The sequence below is a fragment of the Prosopis cineraria genome, unplaced genomic scaffold, assembly GCF_029017545.1.
Source record: "Prosopis cineraria cultivar Desert tree isolate PC_DT_omini unplaced genomic scaffold, ASM2901754v1 PC4, whole genome shotgun sequence".
NCBI classification, from domain to species: Eukaryota; Viridiplantae; Streptophyta; class Magnoliopsida; order Fabales; family Fabaceae; genus Prosopis; species Prosopis cineraria.
In genome coordinates, this window is record NW_026555335.1 from 13,598,226 (window position 1) to 13,618,559 (window position 20,334).

Sequence of the window (20,334 nt, forward strand, 5' to 3'; positions counted from 1 at the left end):
AACTATTTTAGAAAATGAGTGGAGTATTGATTTGTAAAATGTCATGTTTTTGAAATAAGTGATAAGATTGATTATATTAGTTTAGAAAGTAGTTTATGCATGGTCAAGTGAAGATACATAGTGAAATATGGCATATTAGAGGGTGAGAGGTCATCCTAGTGGAGTTAGTGGAGATTAAGTCTATATGGCATTGCTGGCACCTCAAGACGTGAAGTGCAACTCATATTTTTCCTTAATGCCTAAAAAAGGGTGCAATGTTGAAGACTTACTCTCCTTAGTATCTAAAAGGGTGCAGAGTTAGAGACTATGCTCCTTAGCATCCATAGGATGCGGTGTTAGAGTAATGACACGCCAATTACTTATAATAAGGGGAACCTATAGTCCAAAAGTGGTTTAGAACACCTTGGCCGGGTAGTCCTACCACGGATGGTGAGCTTGGGGATTATACATGTGGTTTGATTTCATAAAATAGTCTACCGATTTGGTTGAGAGTATTGGAGGACCGGATGATTAGTGATCATGCATTTGAATTGTGGTGATTGTATATGGTGTGTTTATTATGCTTATTTTAAGGCTTGTTTATAACTTGGCATATTAATCAATAATGTAGATTATCTTAGTTATTGAGATTTTTATCTCATCCCGTAGTTATTATTTTATAGGTTTTACAACTGAGTTTGAGTAGGCGAAGAAATCGGGCAAGGATTAACAAATTTGCTACATTACAGATAGTAATACTCAATTTTGTTTGAGTGATGTACATAAACTTAGTGATATGATATTATATATTGCCAACTAAGAATGTATGTCATTTTGATTGGTTGCACTTATATTATACTATATTATTTTATATTCTAGTCCAATACTATATATGATGTGAATATGTAGTGATTTTTATAGTGATGGGCTAAAATACTAATACAAGTACAAGGAATGTTGTATACATGTGGTGATAATATATATGTGATGTATATGTAACATTTCGATTTTTAATTCCCTAATTTACTAAAATTAATAAGGATAATTAAGTAAATTGATATGATGTGTGGTCAGAAGAGAATAATAGGTATTTTTAGTTGAATTTTCAGGTATAATTTAAGTCCAAAGTGAAATTGGGTCACTTGGGTATCAAAAAGTGGAGAAAAACAAGCTAAACAGCCTCTGTGCCACATGCAGCAGTGCAGGCGCGGTGCTCCGCGACGCACAAGGCCATCAGGTGAGAATTTCCTTCTTTATACCACATGTCGCGGCGCGTGGGGACATGCGCTGTGGCACACAGTATAAAATCTACAAAATTAATACACGAACTGATGTGAAAAATAGAGAGAATAGAAGATATGCACTAAGCTCTGCTAGGGTTTACTTGTGGACAACATTAGGAGTATTTTGGAGGCTACAAACACCTAAGGTAAGTATCACACTTATTAATCTCCCCATTTCTTCTACATTTATGAGTTTATAGTCAGGGTTTGATAGTGGAAGTGAATTTTTATCCATATAAGTTATAGGTGCAAATTTATTGACTCAAATAGAGTTAATGAGAGCAGATTAGAGTATTTAAGTCTAGTATAATAAATTTTTGGTATCTTGGGTTGTTGGGCACCATTAATATCCGAAAATCTCATTTATTATGGGTAGTTGGAAGATTGTGATGCCATTAATGGGAATTTAATGGTTTATTAATATTATTGGGGACTAAAGGTAATTAATAAACCCAAGGGATAAACTCAAATTCTTGTGAAGTGAATGTCGGAAATTTAGAAGTGGAGATTAAGGGTTTAATACTTGAGATGGTAGTGTTGATGAAATTCAACTTGGTTAACTGTAAGGTTTGGCTCTTGGTCACCTATTGGATTAGAAAATTCAAGCTTGGAAGCAAGTAAATTGAGGGGTAAATCTTTGACTTCTTAAAGGTTTGAGGTAACTGGGGGAACCTTACTTTGAGTAGTTATATGTTAATTGATTTTTAATCAATTATTAAATGTGAATTGTGATGTTACATGCATGGGTTTGATTTTCAATGTGAAACCATGTGTTGGTTCAATAAGTGTATGAAAATTTAATGTGCATAATGTTATTGTGGTTTGAAATGCAAATGTCAAATCAAGATGTTTTTGAACTATGAATATGCACATGTCTTTAGAAAAATGAATGTGATGATATGTTGTAAATGAGTAATAATTGATTGATTTGATAAAGATGATCAATTGTGATTAAAAAAATAGGTGTATGTGATATAAGTGAAGGATAAGAAATTGATGTACACTGAGTAGCGCTTGGTTGTGAGCCCAATGTGTTGATTCTAATAATGAGTAAAGGAAAAAGTGAAAAGAGTAAGTGTTATCTATGGCATGATCAGTGGGTGGAGTTTTCCTAGGGATTGGGAGTAGAGAAAAATCTATATGGTATTTAGGCTACCCTTCAGTGCACGGGGGTATAGCTTTGTCCTATAATTTGTCGAGGGACTGTCCCATAGTTTGTTGAGGGACTGTCTGATAATTTATCGAGGGACTAGAACCTAGCTATCTCTACCAGTTCAACAAGGAGAATAGTTTAGGGTATGAGACACCTCAGAGATTTGAGAATGGGAAAAGCCGTGGTCTGAGAGTGAGTTATGTGATCTTTATCGGGTCACACCTCACAATTGGTGAGCTTGGATAGTCCAGTCACAGAGATGGAGCCCTAGTCAGTGTTATAGCCCACGATTTCAGTTTGAAAAAATAAAGAGGATATAAGGTTGGTTAATCATTGCCTAAGTAAATATATGACATGTCACACGTGTTAAGTTGCAGCAAGTCACGTGAATAATGGGTCATGGCCACATATCTGAGAATATGGTGATGATGCACCTAGTATATGTGAGACAAGGATGTTATTAAATGATAAATGACAAATTATGACATATGTGAGCATGTTTTACTTGGTTTCTTATGCATGTACTTGGTTTATGATTGATATATAACTGCATAGGGTAGGTTCTACCTTAGTTACTGAGTGGCTAGACTCACCCCTTTCATTTAACACTTTTCAGGCTCTAACTCTGGTATAGAGATGGATAAAGCTCAAGAGACTAGGAATTAGCATATTCGTGCTGTATGCCTCTGGCTTAGATTTATTTTGTGTAATAGTATATAATGCCAATTATAGGATACATGCCATGACACTTGCACTATTTTATTATTGCAAATGCTAGATTTGTATTTTGGGCCCTGAGTATTTGTATATATTGAGATATATATGTTTATAGGGCTAAAATACTAGTACAAGTATAGAAATTGATGATTGAACATGTTTGAATTGAATTGGATGTAAAGTGATGACAATTTGCCTCCCCCTTTATTTTTGATAAAATGGGGTTGAGGAGTGAATTTTTGTTATATTATTGTTCTAGTACTTATGACATGTTGTACTGGTAGTTCTACGTCTAATAGACAAGGTCTAGGTGTTAGGAAAAGCTTTTGGCACTTCTTGAGGGTTTTGGATACTTATTTTGTGTGAAAGTTGTGGAAAGTACTTAAAATGTATTTGGGTATCCAACTTTCTAGTGTAACTTATTTTGAAAGTGAAACCCATGCCATTAGCTAGTTCACGTAAAAAGCTTTTTATAAACACCTAGATCATGTCATTTGAACGTCAGATGGGGAATTGGGGAGTGTCAAAAGTTTCCCAATTTTTTGTCAAATGATAGCAAAATTAGTTCAAGTTTTGTGTAACACGCCACGGCGCATGGCACCTGAGTCATGGCGTGTGGTATAGAGAACAACACATCATGGCACAGCATGCACGAGATATAGTGTATTGCCTTATATCACAGCACATGTTTTGTTTTTCAACCGTTTTTGACTTCTTTCACTTCTCTAAGATATCTCATGCTTTCAAAATTTATTTTTACTTTGTTATAAAGGATTTTGATTGATTTAAACTTATTGTTACTTAGAAAACTTGGGATCCCTTGCTTTTGAACTAAACTTAAGTAATTACTCTTTGAGTTAATTCTTTGATTACCATGAGTTTTATTGATTAATTGGGTTTAGTGGAGTGAGAATATTTCATATTATGTGGCAAGAGAGGCCAAATGATGTATGTGGTATTAATTTTGTGTTTTGGCTATATTGGGTGAAATTAACATTAAGTGGCCAAATTTATTGTTTGGTATTTTTTTGTGTTTAAATGTTCAATCAGGTGTATTTTGGTCCATTGAACTTGGTTGAAGCCTCAAAATAAGTTAATGGTATAAGTTTTGAGTTTTGGATACTTGGTACTTGAAAATCACTTTAAAAATTGACTTTTGCATCAAAGTGTTTAAAATTCTCATATGGTGTCGGATTGTAATGAAACTTGTACCATTAGTTAGCTTATTGAATAAGCTTTGTGTTAGAGCTTATCCAATCAGACATCGGATGTAAAAATGGTATGCATTCAAAGTTCGATCCTAAAAAGTTATCATGACAGGGACACGTGCACTGTGACACATTGCGCGCAAGCTATAGTGCATGGTACAGTGGCCAAATTAGCCTCTCTGTACCACATGTCGTGGCGTATGAACCAGGAATCGCGGGCATGTACTAAAATACTCAAAAATGATATTTTTAGCCCTGTTTTCAAGTGTTTTGCTTCCCAAAACTTCTCCATACTTTTTATACCTTTATAAATCATTAAGTTTAAGCTCAAACTACCTATTCAAAAGGTTTTTATGAGATCCCAAATATTTTAAATTAATTTTAAGGATTGTTAGCTTTATCCCTTATGTATTTTACTATAAACTTAAGAGTAATCTATGACTCCTAATTATGATTATTTGTTTTGATTGTGTGGTGAATTTTGGTAATGTCAAATCAGACATTACATCTCATCCCTTTTTGTCTTTGATTATGGGTTTTGATTATAGGGAAAATAGCAATCAAGAACCTCTATATGAAATTTATATCAATTAAGGGCTAGTTGCTGTCATAATTTGAATAAATACTTGTCAATTCAGATTAGCCTTTTATCAACAAGTATCCATTTAGGTTTTAACAACAAGTCATTCTAAATTAACAATAGTTCATTCGAGCTTGTTTTTCATTCAAATTTTGATAACAACTGATCCTCAACTAATATAAATTTCATATATAAATCCTTGATTGCTATTTTCCCTTGATTATATCTGATGGTATGTTATGTTTTTAGATTATTATTATTATTTTGGAATTAGGATGTGACTATTGTGAATTAATAGTTATTGAATATCATTTATTACTATATGGTAATTGCCAGCTCCTAAAGTCCCTATTCCTATGACCGGGCAGGGCTATGGTTGCAACATATAATACCTATAATTCCTCATCCATTATCCTTCACCTGGAAGTAGAAAGAGATAATAGATGAAGGTATTCATTAAACCATAGTAGTTAGACTGTGGAAGGTGGGTACAACTCCATGATCCCCTTTATAATGTAGAGGAGAACCTTTAGCCAAGTACTGCATAAGGAGGCTAGTTATAAGAGCACTTTCTAAACTATAGCCTGTGGATTATAGAGGGGGAGTGTTGGGTTTGGGATGAAAAAATTGATGTATATTATACACACTAATTATGTGTTGAATTATGAATTAGTAAGCCTAGAAACTCCTTTATGAAACTATTGCTCGGTCATTAAAAGTGAAGAGCCCTAACTTGGAATTATTTTCCATACATAGTATTTTTGGTAGCATGCACCTATTTTATAACTATACTATATTATTGTATGCCTGTTTAGATTAGAATATCTCCTTGGTTACTGAGATTTCAAATCTCACCCCTTATTCTAACATTTTCATGTGAGAGTTATCTAGTTATTTAATTGCACTCTTATGCAAGTGATTTTTGGCCAAGTGTCTTCTTTGTGTAACATCTGAGAAATTAAGCATAATTAATTAACTTAATAAGTGTAATTAGTGAATTAATGCAGTATATGGCTAGAGGGATCTAATTAGTGTATTTTGCTTTGATTTCAGCCTCAAATGTGGGTTTGAATTGAAGTCAAGCCATCCGGGCAAGGAAAAAGTAAAGAGAAGCTCTTTGTGCCATATGTCGTGATATGTGCATGATTCACCACAGTATATAGAGGCAATACAAGCCTATGTTAGGCCTCTCTGTGCCATATGTCATGCCAGGAGGCTGCGTACGCTGTAGCACATATCCAAAAATTTGACTTTATCAGTTCATGTTATTCATGCAAAAATAAAAGAAGAGGAAAGGAGAAATCCAAGAACACGACTTTGCTCTGTTAGGGCACACACATTGAGACTATTGAGGATAGTTAAAAGCTTCCCAACACCTAAGGTAAGTAATTTATACCTTCCTCTTCCTTTCTCTACCACATTTATGAAGATTTGAGTTAGAGTTTGAGTTGGGAGGTTGATTTTCAGTCCATAAAAGTTATGAGTTCGAACCCATTGATTAAAATGAATATAATAGAAGTGTTTAGATTATTTAAACCTAACATTTATAATTTTATGAGTGGCTGGTTAGGAGAGGTCCTTAATATCTAAAATTGCAATAAATAAGGTTGTTGGAAGAGTTTAACAAGCATTAATAGTGGTTAAATGACTTATTAATGATAATCTGGGACAATGAAACTTAGTAAACACATTGGGTATGATTGGGTGTGATTTTATGATTTTTGGTAAAATAGAAAATATGGAATTATAGTATAGGAAATTTCTAAAGATGAGGTAATGATAATATCCTCGTGTTATGATTGTAGTATGGTTCTATTAGTACCATTTAAGTTTGTGAGAAGCTTTGAAAGTTAGTATTGTGAGGGGTAAACCTTTAACTTCTTAAAGGTTTGAGGTAATCAGGGAAAACTTAATTTGTATAGTTAAATGTTAATTGGTTAAACATTGTGAAACATGGTTGATATCTTATTATTGATGCAATGTTTGGCAAAATGATGAATTTGTGAATTATGGTATGATATTGAAAATAGAAACCTTTGCCAAGCCATCTCTTTGTAATTAATGATTTGATAACTAGCTAATTCTTGTGAAATTTTTGAAAATGTGGTACTTGGCATGTGAAGTGAGTTGAGTATGTGAGTATGGATATGTGATTCCATGTGATTTGATTGATTGATTTAAATGCATATTATATGTAAGTTGTGCATAACATGATTATTAGTGGGAGTTTGCCTAAGGAAAGGAGTGGATTGATAAATCACGTGATATTGGCAGTGATTGTTAGAATTGGGAGCTTGTCTTAGTACCGACCATTAAAATCGAGAGGTAGCCATTGTCCCATAATTGATTCGGGACCATCCCACTTATTTTACAAGAGACTCAAACCTAACTAGTCTCACCGATTCATGAAGAGGCTAGATTAAGGGTATAACACCTTATAGTTGTTAGTATTTAGAAAAACTGAATTACACAAGTGAGTAGGTTGAACCTAGCCTGGTAGCTCCTTACAAGTGGAATATTGGGTTATCCATAAAGGATGTTGCCACCAAATAGCTGTTAATTTCATGTCAGAGGAAACAAGAGAGTATAAAGCTAGCATTTGATCATGCATTTAGATCCGGCCATATAGTTATTATTATTGTAGTCTGGCATGTGTTAGGGGCCCATGGTTGGTATTGTTGCTATCCCATGATGTGTATTACCATTTATGTGGTTTTATGTGCATTATGCCCGATCATATAATTGTTAGTATTGTAAACCATGGTCATATTCATCATTTATGTCATATCTATGTGTTCTTGCCTATTTGCATCTGTTTTCAATTGATATGCAACTATATAGATTATGCGAATCTTAGTTATTAAGTGGTTGTACTCACCTCTCAATTTTCAATATTTTCAAGGCTTAGCTCATCAGATCTGGTTCGGGGAAAGCATACTAAGGCCATAGGGCTGTGGTGAAAATCCTACTTTTATACCTCTCTACCTTATTTATGTGTATATATGTTGTTAAATTACCCACTAGGTCATATACCATTGATTTTGTACTATTTGCATTAATTTTGTGTCACATTTGTGTATTTTATACCTTAAGTTAGTGAGTGGTAGTTATAAACCCTTGAATAGGGCTAAAATACTTGTACAAGTAGGAATGGGTGTATTTTGATTGATTTGGAATAAAAATGAATGGTTTATGCAATTTTTCTCCCCTTTACGTTTTATGAAAATACAAGGTTGAGTAGTAAAAATTTAATATACGTGTTTTTAGTAGAGTGTTGTGTGTTATACGAGTCCTCTAGAGTCCATTGAATGTGGTTGGATGGTTGACGTAGGCTTTTGACATTTGTGTATGAGTTAGGATACCATTATTGTGAGTTTTATGTGAAAAAGTGGTACAATAAATTTTGGTGTCCAACTCTTTGTAGAAAATAAATTTGAATGTGAAACTTGTGTCATTGGTTAGAATTAAAAAAAAGCTCTATGTAGATACCAAAACTATCTTAATCGGACATCAAACAGAGATTTAGGACACATCAAAATTAGTCCTAGAGCTATCATATTGCGTGCAATGTACAATGACACATGGCACAAAAATGATTTGAGCTACAGTGCATTGACCCTTAACTGCAGCACATGTCACCTTTTTTGCACAAATCACATATTTGAGTTTTAAATCTAATGTTTTGGGTCCTAATCGATTTTTAAGTTTTTGCATTATTTTAAAACTCTAATTTAAGCATAATAAGTGTTTTGGATGAGATTAAAATGTTGAATTTTAGGATCCCATTGTAAATGTTTTAAAAATTGTTCTCCTAATTGTGAATATATGAAAACTTGGTAATCCATAATGCGCTTAATCCCTTGATTACCTCGATTGTGGAGTGAATGATGTTTAATGGGTAAGAATATTTCACTTTGTGTCTGTTATAAAATATTAGAATGGTGATACCCCCTGTTCTAGTAAATTAGTACATGGAGTTGTCTTCTATTGCGTCTTGCGGGCTTTATCCATAATAGGTATGCTTGTCGCTTTTGTGAAAGGCTGTGTTGCTTGGTTTGTACTTGGATTTCCTTGAGGTAAGATCCTAGTCTAATTTTGATTTCATGTTAAGTTTTAGAGTTGTATAAATCTTGGGTTAGTTTTAATTAATTCTTATCATTATTTTTTAAGGGTGTTATACCTTTCAATCACAAATAAATCCTTTAGCATTTTTTTCATGTAAACCACCCAACTTGTATTTTATGTGCAACATCCTCACCAATTTCCCTATCATTTTGAATAATTGCTCCTAAATATTTAAACTTTTTCACATTAGATATGATTTGATCTCCTAATCTCACTTTAAAATTATTATTGACTGACTTCCTATCAAAATTACAATACAAATATTTTACCTTATTTCTACTTAGGTGAAAACCCTTCAACTCTAAAGTCTTCCTTCATAACTCAAGTTTATAGTTAATGTCTTCTCTTGACTCCACAATAAGAACTATATTATCTGCAAAATGTATGCAATTGGGGATTTTCTCTTAAATGTGCTTGGTCAAATAGATAAGGGCTCAAATATGATCCATGATATAGTCCAATCTTTATAGGAAAGTCCTTTGTCTCACCGCTAGATATTCTTACATTAGTTGTTGCCCCCTTATACTTATACATATATTGTATAGCTCAAATATAAGCAACTTGAACTCCTTTATTTTGTAATGCTTTCCAAAGTACTTTTCTTAATATGTGATCATAACCTTTTTTCAAATTAATAAAAATTATGTGTAAATATCTACTTTTGCTTTGGTACTTTTTCATTAATCCTCTTAGTAGACAAATTGTTTCTATAATCGCCCTTCTTGACATGAAATTAAATTGATTTTCAGAAATATCAATTTCCAATTTCAACCTTTACTCAAATACTTTTTCCCACAATTTCATTGTATGACTCATAAACTTAATTTCTTTATAGTTTTCACAATTCTGAATGTCCTCATTTTTTTAAAAAATAGGAACTAAGGTACTTTTTCTTTATTCATTAGGCATTTTCTTAGATAGTAAGATCTCATTAAATAATTTAGTTAGCCATAAATCCCCTCTTCATCTAAACATTTCTACAACACTTCAATAGGGTATAGTCAAGCCCAATGGCTTTATCATTTGCCATTTTTGTAATAGCTTCCTTAAGCTCATTATCACATATCTTTCAATAGATGAAAAATTATGTTTTCTTTCATGAATTAGTAAATCCTCCAAATTATTAGACGAGCCCCCTCTATCATTGAAAAGCTCACAAAAGTAATTAAGTCTCTCATCTGTTTTTAATATCATCATTTGTAATCAAAACTCTTTCTTCTTCATCTTTTATATACTTTACTTGTTCTAAATCTCTTGATTTTTTTTTCCTACTCTTTGCAATCTTCTAAATTTTTTATTTTTCATCCTTTATCCCTAGACCCTTGTAAAACTCTTCAAATGCTTTAGAGCATCTTTTACTCTCAATTTTTTTAATTTCTTTTTTAACCACATGATACAATTCTCAATTTTTAGCATTATTACATAAATGTAAAGTTTTAAAACATTTTTTTTTACGTTTGACTTTCTCATGTATGTTCTTATTTCACCATCAAGACTCTTAATCTCTCATATCAAAATCTTTTGATTTTTTCAAAACTTCTTAACAACATTTCTTACCTTCTTAACCATATCCTCCTATAATATGCTCGCATTTCCTTAAGACTTTCAAATTCCTTTGTCCGAAAAATTCCTCATGAAAATTTCCCCCTTCTTACCCTTTAATTGCTACTACCTAATACTTGAATTTAACACTTCTTGACGCTTTTAATTTATACTCTTAATATATACATAAAGAATAAAGACCCTATGTTGTGTTGTTACGTCATCCTTAAAGATTACCTTACAATTGTTTTGAACTTTCTATCCATGTTTTTTGCCAAAAAAAAGTCAATCACTGGCCTAGAGGCTCTACTTTTACAAGTCATGAAATGTTTATCCCCTTTTTGAAACAAATATTGAAAATCTTAAAAGCAAATGCAAAGTATAAGTCCAACCATCTAGTATTTTCAACGACGAAAAAAACGGCTGCTTTGTGTTACGAAGACAAATGGGGGTACAACAAAATGAGAAAACAAGGGTTGAACTCGTTGAAATCTTACTTCAATCTATAAAAAAAGGTTGATGTCATTTGAATCATTAGCTTATTAACAGAAGAAAGACGCTTTTGTTCCAACACAAGAACTACCCCAATCGAGAGGCAAATCCAGAAATTCTGGGACAGAATATTCACATAGAGGCCCTCAATGTGTCAAACGCCAGAAAATTATCAATTATCAATTATCAAGCAAGTTTGGTCAGAGTGGAATGCATTGCAAATTTTGACCCGATGAATACAATTGCTGACGACAATATTCTGGAAAAAAGAAAGAGAGAACGATCAACAATTATTTCAAGCACCTAAGTCCGTTGCATAAAAATAAAACTAGAAGTAAAAACTAAAAAGTCAAAATTTGTCATCGTAACTGCAAAACACCTCATATATCAGCTTGTAATATTAACAAGAGGTATAAGTAATGCTAAATCTTAATGCATCACATTATCGATATTTTGGTGCACAGTAATTACAAACTCAACAAATCAATCTGCTACTGAGATGAAGAACTAAATACCAGGTTCAAGAAATGCCCACATCAAACTTAAAACTATTTTGTTGTGGATTTGGGAAACCCATGTTCAACTTCTACTCTCATGTTAATCAACAGGAACTTCAACTTCCATTTTCAAACCTGAGTTGCCAAGAATCTGGAGAAAAAAGAATAGATGTGGATCAATAATGCAGTTTTCAAATAAAAGATGGTAATGACGCAGTGACAAGTAACATATATCAAGAACAAAAGACACCTTATTCACCCAAAAAAAAAAAAAAAAAAGACACCTTAATCAGAAAGTGCACAAGTTGAGTCCAGCACAAGTATTCATGACTACACAAGTATTACCAGAAAATCATCATGATTGGGATAATATCATGCCCATTGACTTGAATAAAAATCATTTTTATAATTATTATAACCAGTGTTCCAGAAAGAAAAATTTGATTAAACATGGAATTGGCAGTAAAGTAGGCGACTGCTGCCTCCAACTTCAAGCTGCCACAACCAAGTATATGGGTGCTATCATCAAGACAAATGACTTTTATCATTAAGACTAACTAAATAATTATCATGAGAAATCAACTTGAGAAGAACTTCAACCTGTTTTTTTGTCATAAAATCTTTGACAAGCAAGAGCATCTGATCATGGTAGATTGAAGATAAACAAGAAAATAATTGGATGAAAGAATAATGAAGAGAAGTTTACCAGATCAAAGATTAGAATACCAAAAGTCACAAATCTTAATTCCTGACACTAGAAGAACAGAAAAACTAAAGCAAATCAACCGTCCCTGACTAGCTTATTAAATCGTTGATCAACGATAACTTACAATAAAGCAAATCAGTTCATGTTATTTATCAGTTGTTTTGGTACCTTCATGAAGTCAGACAAGACCAACAATGAATCCTTTTTATAGCCTGCTTCCTCGAGGACTTGTGCTAGAACTTGCTGTACCAGGTACAACGAAACAAATAGGCTGTTAGCAGCAAATATGGAAGTTAATGGGACCCATTTCAACATGTTATATCTCATTTCCAAAGCACTATACGCACTATATGCAGTAAATCATTTACTGTAGAGGATCTGGACTCATACGGACAGCCAAGCACTCTACATAGAAATTTTCTTTGGTTAAAAATGCAGTTCACTTTTCTTGTCTACTTGTTAATAAATACAGACATGTAACCTGCAAGTTATGAAATAATCCTTCCAGTTTATGATTTTTTTTTTTAAATAGCACCCCTTTGCTCTTATATTAATTAATTATATGTGAAGGTTATCGGTAAAAGAAAGAAAGACAGAAAAAGATGTAAAAGTTGAAAGCCTGGGAAATTTGACGTTCTTTTTTCCAAAGTTTCACTGCATCTCTTCAAGTTCCTTGTTGTCTGCTGCTTACAGTTGCAGCTTCGATAGGGATACCTTCCCGTAGCTTGATCTCTATTGTCCATATAATGATTTATCCACTTGTTCCCTTAAATAAAAATTTCAAGTGAAGTGTTGCCTTTTGTGTTCTATTGGATAAATTCATACAGCAACAAATAGAAAATCCAAATTTCTGCCATTAAGAATTATGGACTTATCCTGAAATGTCTATTTCCTCCTCACATAAGAAAACCACACAAAGCAGGGAAGGAAAACGGAATTTTGTCTAGCGGAAGAAACCCCTAGTAATATCTCACCTCTCTCTGGTGTTCAGATATGAACTGTCCTGTCAAATCTCGTAAGACGTCCAACATGTCATTGAAGCTCACTTTTCCATTGCAGTCTGTGTCATATACCTTGAAAATAACTACAAAACGAACAGCATCCACAAGAAGATTTCAGCAATCAGCAAATTAACTTGGGAGAAATTAATTATAAATCCGGCAACCCAGAGAGACTCAATACATTCAATTTTATGCTGTAAGGTCGCACGAGGACTAAATGCAGATAAGAACGCTACAAATTCCTTGAAGTTCAATCCATCCAGCAGCCTTAACAATCTCTGACACATCATAAGATCAATGAATTACCAAAAAAATGCACAGAAGGAAAAAATCAATACACACGCAGACAAACTAATCATTCACTTCTACTCATAACGTGAGAAGGAAAATGCAGATAGAGAAAAACCTGAGAGAGAGGATTGACGGCGAATTCGGGGAGGGACAAAAATTCGTCAGCGGTAATAAAACCAGAGCTATTTCGATCTAACTGACAGAATCTCTCGTACAGGGAAACGATCTCCTGCTGCGTAACTAGAAAATAAGAAATTGAATAAATTAAAAGCTTAGTAAGTGAAAGAAATGACGGAAACTAGAAAGCATCGTGGATTGAAGGGAATGCGGAATTACAAGTGTAGTTACAGTGTTGCTGGACCTCTTCGATGTCGTACTGCGTGAGCATAGAGGAAGTGTTGCCCATGGTGATGAAGATCAGAGATCAGTGGAACGTAGGAAGGACCCTAAAGAACGTTTTCTGGTACAAGGGGGAAAGCTACGAGTCAAAGACAGTCAGTAGCTGAAGGAGAAAAGCTAAGAAACTGGAGCGGCACTGAACTCAGGCATCAGGCAGTGAGCAGGCGAATCAAGGAATGGGAAAATCGGCGCTGAAGATCAAGTGGTGAAAATTTTGAGAAAAAAACTTCAATTCAAGAGGTGTATTGCAGATTTACAATTGATTGAAAGATTGTTGAAGATTTTGCAATCCGCAATCTCCTTGAAGTGTTGGTCTTTTTTCTCGAAGTTTTTTGCTCATGTGGTTTTTATATCCAATTTTTCATAATAAAAAAATAAAAAAAATATTGTTTTATTTAAAAATATAAAATATTTTTAATTAAATTTTACCTTTCAATAAAGTAATTATTTATTTTTAAATTAATATTATTTTTTATGTTTATCTCTATTAAATATTATATAATAAATATAAAATTATTATTAAAATATTTTTTTAAAAAATAATGATTACACTTTAAAAAATTAAAAATATTTTATATTTTTTAATATCTAACTTTTTAAAAAAAATTTTTGTTTTTTAACGAAGGGAGTATAAATAAAACAACTTAGGACTTAAAATAATTTTGATAAAATAAAGATTCAGCAATAATTGATAACTTTAATAAAATAAATTAATGATATAATTAAAATAATTTTGTGATTTCTCATAATTTTTATGTAAGACATTATAATAATCTAATATTTTTTCAGAATTTTTATTGCAAGTTTTTTTTAAAGCTCGAGTAATTTACATAAAATAATAAAATAAAATTTATGTTAAATTAAAAGTTTTAAAATTCACCATGAGAATTTATGTGTGTGAATAGTAACCGCAAGAGTCTTAATGGGTTCAATGAAATTTTACATGACCTAATGAAAGGCATTACATAAAAATCAATCCAATTAGGATAATTAGAGTCCATCTATCTTGGTTTTTCTATTTTCAATGCATTAATATTTTCACACTTAATTTTTTGGGTATTTTTTTTAAAATTAGTGTTTTAGACTCTATGAGCCTATTATGGGTTTTCAAGATTAAGCTGTCCATTAGATATTTTAAATTAGAGTTTTCTTAAAAGTCTTACTATGATTAGAATTCCCAATTGGAGTCCCTTGTAAATACCTCTCCATTAAATTGAGAAAAGATGATAAATTTTGATTCGTGTATTTGGATAAATGAGTATTTGAATTTGAACCAAATCTTTTATTTCAAAACATAAAAATTTATGAATTTAAATTTGAACTTTCAAGTTATAATTCCTTTGTAATTTAAATTTTTTTTACATTCTAATCATTTAAAATTCTGTTCACCCTAAACATCTTATTCTCTCTACGTTTTTATTATTGATATATTTATAACTCATATATCTTTTCTCATCTCCTATCTATTAAAAAATAAAAATAAACACATCATTTCCAATTTTTTATTTTTGTTTTAAATTTCAATTCATCTCTCTTCATCATTTGCAATTTTTTCAAGACAAAATTCTAAAATAGACTTGATCAAATGTGACTTTGTGGAGAAGGACTTCAAAGAGATTCCAAATTAATGTCCTTCGTTGACATTAATGTGAAACTTCAAATGACTAGATTGCTCTTATGAGTAAAAGAATAAATATTGTGCAAGATCCTTCATTGTTAATATGTTGCATAAGATCATTCACTTTCAATATGTCACAAGGTCTTTCAGTGTGATATGTTAAATAAGGTGTTTTAGTGTTAATATTTCATGCAAGGTGTAAATTTTTAGAATATCCAGAATGATTATTCAAATAAATGAAAAATAAATTGCATTTCCTTAAAGAGTAGTTGTATATTGTGAAAAAATGGTTACATATAGTTGCAAATAAAAGCAAATAAATCCTGAGTGAGAGTTAGTAGGTAGTCTCACCGTAAAATCTAAATAAATAAAAGCACTAAGTGAGAGTTTAAAAAAATTACATACATGCAAAAAGATTAATATAAAATTCAAAGCTATTGAAAATTACTCTAAAACCTTCTTAAGATTACTCTAAGACCTTAAAACTATTTCAAAGCACTCCAAAATTTCCTTTTAAATTCATACCTCTATCATTTAATTATTTTGCTAGAGTAGTCAGAATTGATGTTTAACTTAAATTATATAAGTTTCCAAATTCAATCTTAAGTCTTAAAGCTAGATTTTAATTATATAAACAGATATAATATTTTATTATACCCATATGCATATGCAAACACGAACATGATATGCCAGAACAGGATCCATGGCAATGGTACATTTTTTTTTCAAAAGATAATCACCAGAAGGCAACAAAGAAAGGCGCTATTATTATTATTATTATTATTATTATTATTATTATTATCATTATGGTTATTATGGTTAAGGTGAATTTTTACCCTCAAATTTTTTTTTTCAAGAAACATTAAACACCCTACACTGATAAATGATGTAATTTTATTTTTAAATTATTTTTTAAGGAGTGTTAGGTACTCTATAGAAGCAGTATTTTGCTCTTAAAAAATAATTCAGGTGTAAAATTATCTTATTTATTAGTACAGAATGCCCAGCGCTTCTTAAAAAAAGTTCAAGGATAAAACTGTGCCAAAACCCTTATGATTATATACATATACTCCATCTGTCTTTATATATAAAAGGTTTTCTAAAACTTTTTTTATTTTTAAATATAAGATATTGTTAGCATAATTTTTAATGAATAAACCACTATACTTTTATTAAATTAAAAAGAGTAAAAGATAAGTACTCATATTAATTTATTTTTAAAAAAATAACTAATTTTTTATTTATAATAATTAAAGGTAAAATTAAAATTTTTACATGCTTTTAATTAAATAATTATTTTTTATTAACTTACATGATTAAATTAAAAGTATCTCATATATAAAGATGAAGTGAGTAAGATGAAAGCAGGAGTTGAAGTCAGATGTTGGTGTCATGGCTGGTGGCAGTGAGCGGACGCCGAAAACATTTCCTTATTTGAATAAATCTCCTTCTCAAGTCCTCTAAATCATGATAACTACAGTCTACCACTTACCAAATTCAAACCTACCCCATATCATTATTCTGAAAAGAACCTCAATTCCTATTTTTAACACCACTTGCCTATAAGTTGTTACATGTTTCCTATCTCTACAGAGACATCATGAATGTAGGAATTTGATATTTATAAAATTCAATAATTTCTTTAGTGCCTAAAATTTTGTAATTTTCCCACAATATTTGCAAAAAAAAAAAAAAAACTCTTTAAAAGAACATTCAAATCAACGTGCAATATAAGTTGAGATGGTAACATTCATAACCAAACACATACATTTTGAAGAGTGTCATCCAAATCGTCATTTTGTCTCTAATTCACTTTCAAGTTTTCTTTTCCCAGCCCACAACTCTCACAATTTATTTGTAACGTTTCCGCTGTATTACTCTGATTAATCACGGTTATAATAATTTTCTATTACATATCTTGGTTTACACTATTCTCATAATTTGCTCAGAGTTTCTCTTATGGGCCATGTTATACACTTTACTAGTTCTATGCTTCCATAATACATTTCAATGCATAAAATTCTTCCTCCTCCAACTTATCACGATAACTGCGACATACTTTTACCCAACAGTTTTAATTTTAATTTTTTTTTTCACACACTTGCTCTTAACCTTGAAATACTACCATCTCTTCTCCATTTTGATAACTTATAACCTTTGCACGAAACTCAATCATCAACATATTGCCGTAAAAAAAAAAAAATTGTTGCACTGTAAACTATTTTCACAACAAATCCATAACTACCAACTTCAAAAAGGTGATTCTTAGGGTTCAAGGAGAGGGGAGAGAAGGGTTTTAATATTATCTTATTTGGTTTCATTGGAGGGGAGGGATTTTTACTGATCCGTTATTTGATTTAGGAGAGGAGAGGAGGAGACGTAATAACTAATTTACTATTATATTTCTATACATTACTTTAAAAAAAGTTTAGTTGTTCTTTGTAAAAAATAATTTTATACCTCAATTTAAATTGCATGATTTTTTTTAAAATTCACTCCTATCCTATTGTATTGTCAATATGTGAATAAAAAAAATTAAACCAATAATATTGATAATAATTTTTTATAAAAAATAAATAACTCCCTAAAATATATAATAAAATAGGAGTAATTAAACCAATAATATTGATAATAATTTTTATAAAAAATAAATAATTCCCTAAAATATATAATAAAATAGGATTAAGGTATAATTTTGCTCTTAAACTATTCTTGAAGGAGCAATATTGCCCCTAAACTAATTAAATCAAAGTAATGTTGCTCCCATCATTAAAACGTCCATTACTGTAACTAGTGGGACCCATTTTTCATGAATTAAGGTGCAATTTTGCCCTAAATTATTCTCAAAGAAGTAATGTTGCCCTCATAATTTAAAAATCATAAATTAAATAAAAATAAAACTATAATAATATTAAATGTATATATAAAAATAAAGTTATAATAATACTAAATTTATATATAATAAATATAAGAAAAAATATAAATTATAATTTTATAATTTTTCAAATATGAGTAGATATTGGTTAAGTTTAATATGAGTAGATTCAAAAGTATCTGCATATGTACCTATAACTATTAACATCTTTATAAAAAATAGTTTCAAATCATATTTTATACATGTGAATTGTTTAACAATAAAGTTGACTTTTAGTATAATCTAATTTTTAAAAAATTTTTTAAGCTTTTTTAACATTATATTTAAAACCATTCAATTTTTGAAAAAGGTTCCTCATTCAACTTTGGTTTCTAGTTTAAAAGTAATTTAGCTCTTGTCCAGTTTAGCTCAATTATAAAAATGATTTTTTGTGTCCAAATTGAGTCATTAATGATATCTTCGATCGATAGTTATAAGTGTAAATGCAAATACTTTTGAATCTACTCATATCTAATTTAACTAAGATTCATTTATATTTGACAAGTTATAAAATGATAATTTATAATATTATTAAGTTATGACATTTTATTCAATACTATAAATTTTTTTCTTATATTTATTTTATATATACATTTACTATTATTTTATTTAATATTATTATAATTTTATTTTTATTTAATTTTATGATTTTTAAACGATAAAGGCAACATTGCTCATTTGAAAATAATTTAAGGACAAAATTATACCTTAACTCATGAAAAGTAGGTCCCATTAGCTACAGTAATAAATGTTTATAATGTAGGGCAATATTGCTATAATGAATAATTTAAAGGCAATATTGTTCATCCGAGAATAGTTTAAAAATAAAATTGTACCTTAACCTAATAAAATATGATGGATTGTAATTTTTTAAAAAAAATTCAATGAGATTAGTCAAGGTCTGGGAGTGAAATACAATCTGATATGAAGGAAAGTTTTTTTTTTTAGCTATGGGTATCCTTAAAATATTAAAAAATAAATAATAGCAAAATAGTTAAAAAAATTAACTTCCCTCCAAAAAACCTCAAATAAGAGGGGAGTAATATGAGGAAACGAGAGGGGTTATTTTGGCTTCCCTCCCTTACAAAATTTCTTAACCAAATTTAAAACTCCCAACCAAACATACCCTTAGACTGAATATAAGAGACCTTTAAAAAATGTTTACCCCTATGATTTAATTATTTTTTTTATAGAAATTAGTACATCTATTCCTAAGAGATCATTAGAATTGAAGCACTATCAGCTTGTTCTTAGCTCACAAGCTTCCAATACAAGTCTCTCAATATAGAGGAAATTTTGCCCCTGACTAAATTCAGTACACAATTTTTTTTTCTTGGATAAACCTTAATATACATTTTTTTCTACCGTCAACAATAATTACCTATACAACATCTTATTTTTAATCTTCTCATTTTTTTAACCAATTAAAAAGTTGTAAGCCTCATTACTTTAAAAATTTCTCCATGCACGAACAAAAATTGGCTCAACATTATTTGTGAAAGGGTTTCTTCTTTTTTTTCCCTTTCCCAATACTAAAATATTCATGAAAGTGTCATGGAAATAAAATAATAAAATAATTTGATTTACAATTTAAAATTCTGCTAAGAACAAAGATAACGATTGTAAAATCTCTTCTAGTTAGTAATTCACAGTTTAAATTTCTTTTTTTTTAACTACAAAGAAACATCAAATTCAAAACTATTTTTTTTAAAAAAAACCTCATGGATAAAAGTTTTCTCTTTCTTTCTTTTTAATAAAAACACTTAGCCAAAGTATCAAATAAGTTCCCCTTAATACTTCAAGTTTGTAGGATATGTGAAAAGTTAAAT

The 20,334-nt window shown here is 30.6% G+C and overlaps 1 protein-coding gene across 3 annotated transcripts; it reads right to left on the reverse strand.

Annotated features, from left to right (window-relative positions):
• Positions 1–11,063: 11,063 nt before the first annotated feature.
• Positions 11,064–14,274, reverse strand: LOC129309542 (uncharacterized). Of its 3 annotated transcripts, XR_008592926.1 has the most exons (7): positions 13,911–14,274; positions 13,690–13,814; positions 13,465–13,561; positions 13,257–13,366; positions 12,451–12,525; positions 11,595–11,727; positions 11,064–11,338 (listed from the first exon to the last, which is right to left on the reverse strand). XR_008592926.1 is itself a non-coding variant. In XM_054951152.1 (6 exons), exons 1-6 carry the CDS (start codon positions 13,978–13,980, stop codon positions 11,677–11,679), a joined length of 528 nt encoding a protein of 175 aa, XP_054807127.1. In that variant the 5' UTR covers positions 13,981–14,274; the 3' UTR covers positions 11,480–11,676. The 3 variants fall into 3 exon arrangements, 2 of the variants coding, with proteins under 2 accessions (XP_054807127.1, XP_054807128.1); XM_054951152.1 differs by lacking the exon at positions 11,064–11,338 and having other exon boundaries at positions 11,480–11,727; XM_054951153.1 differs by lacking the exons at positions 11,064–11,338; positions 11,595–11,727 and having other exon boundaries at positions 12,451–12,553.
• Between the last annotated feature and the right edge of the window lie 6,060 nt (positions 14,275–20,334).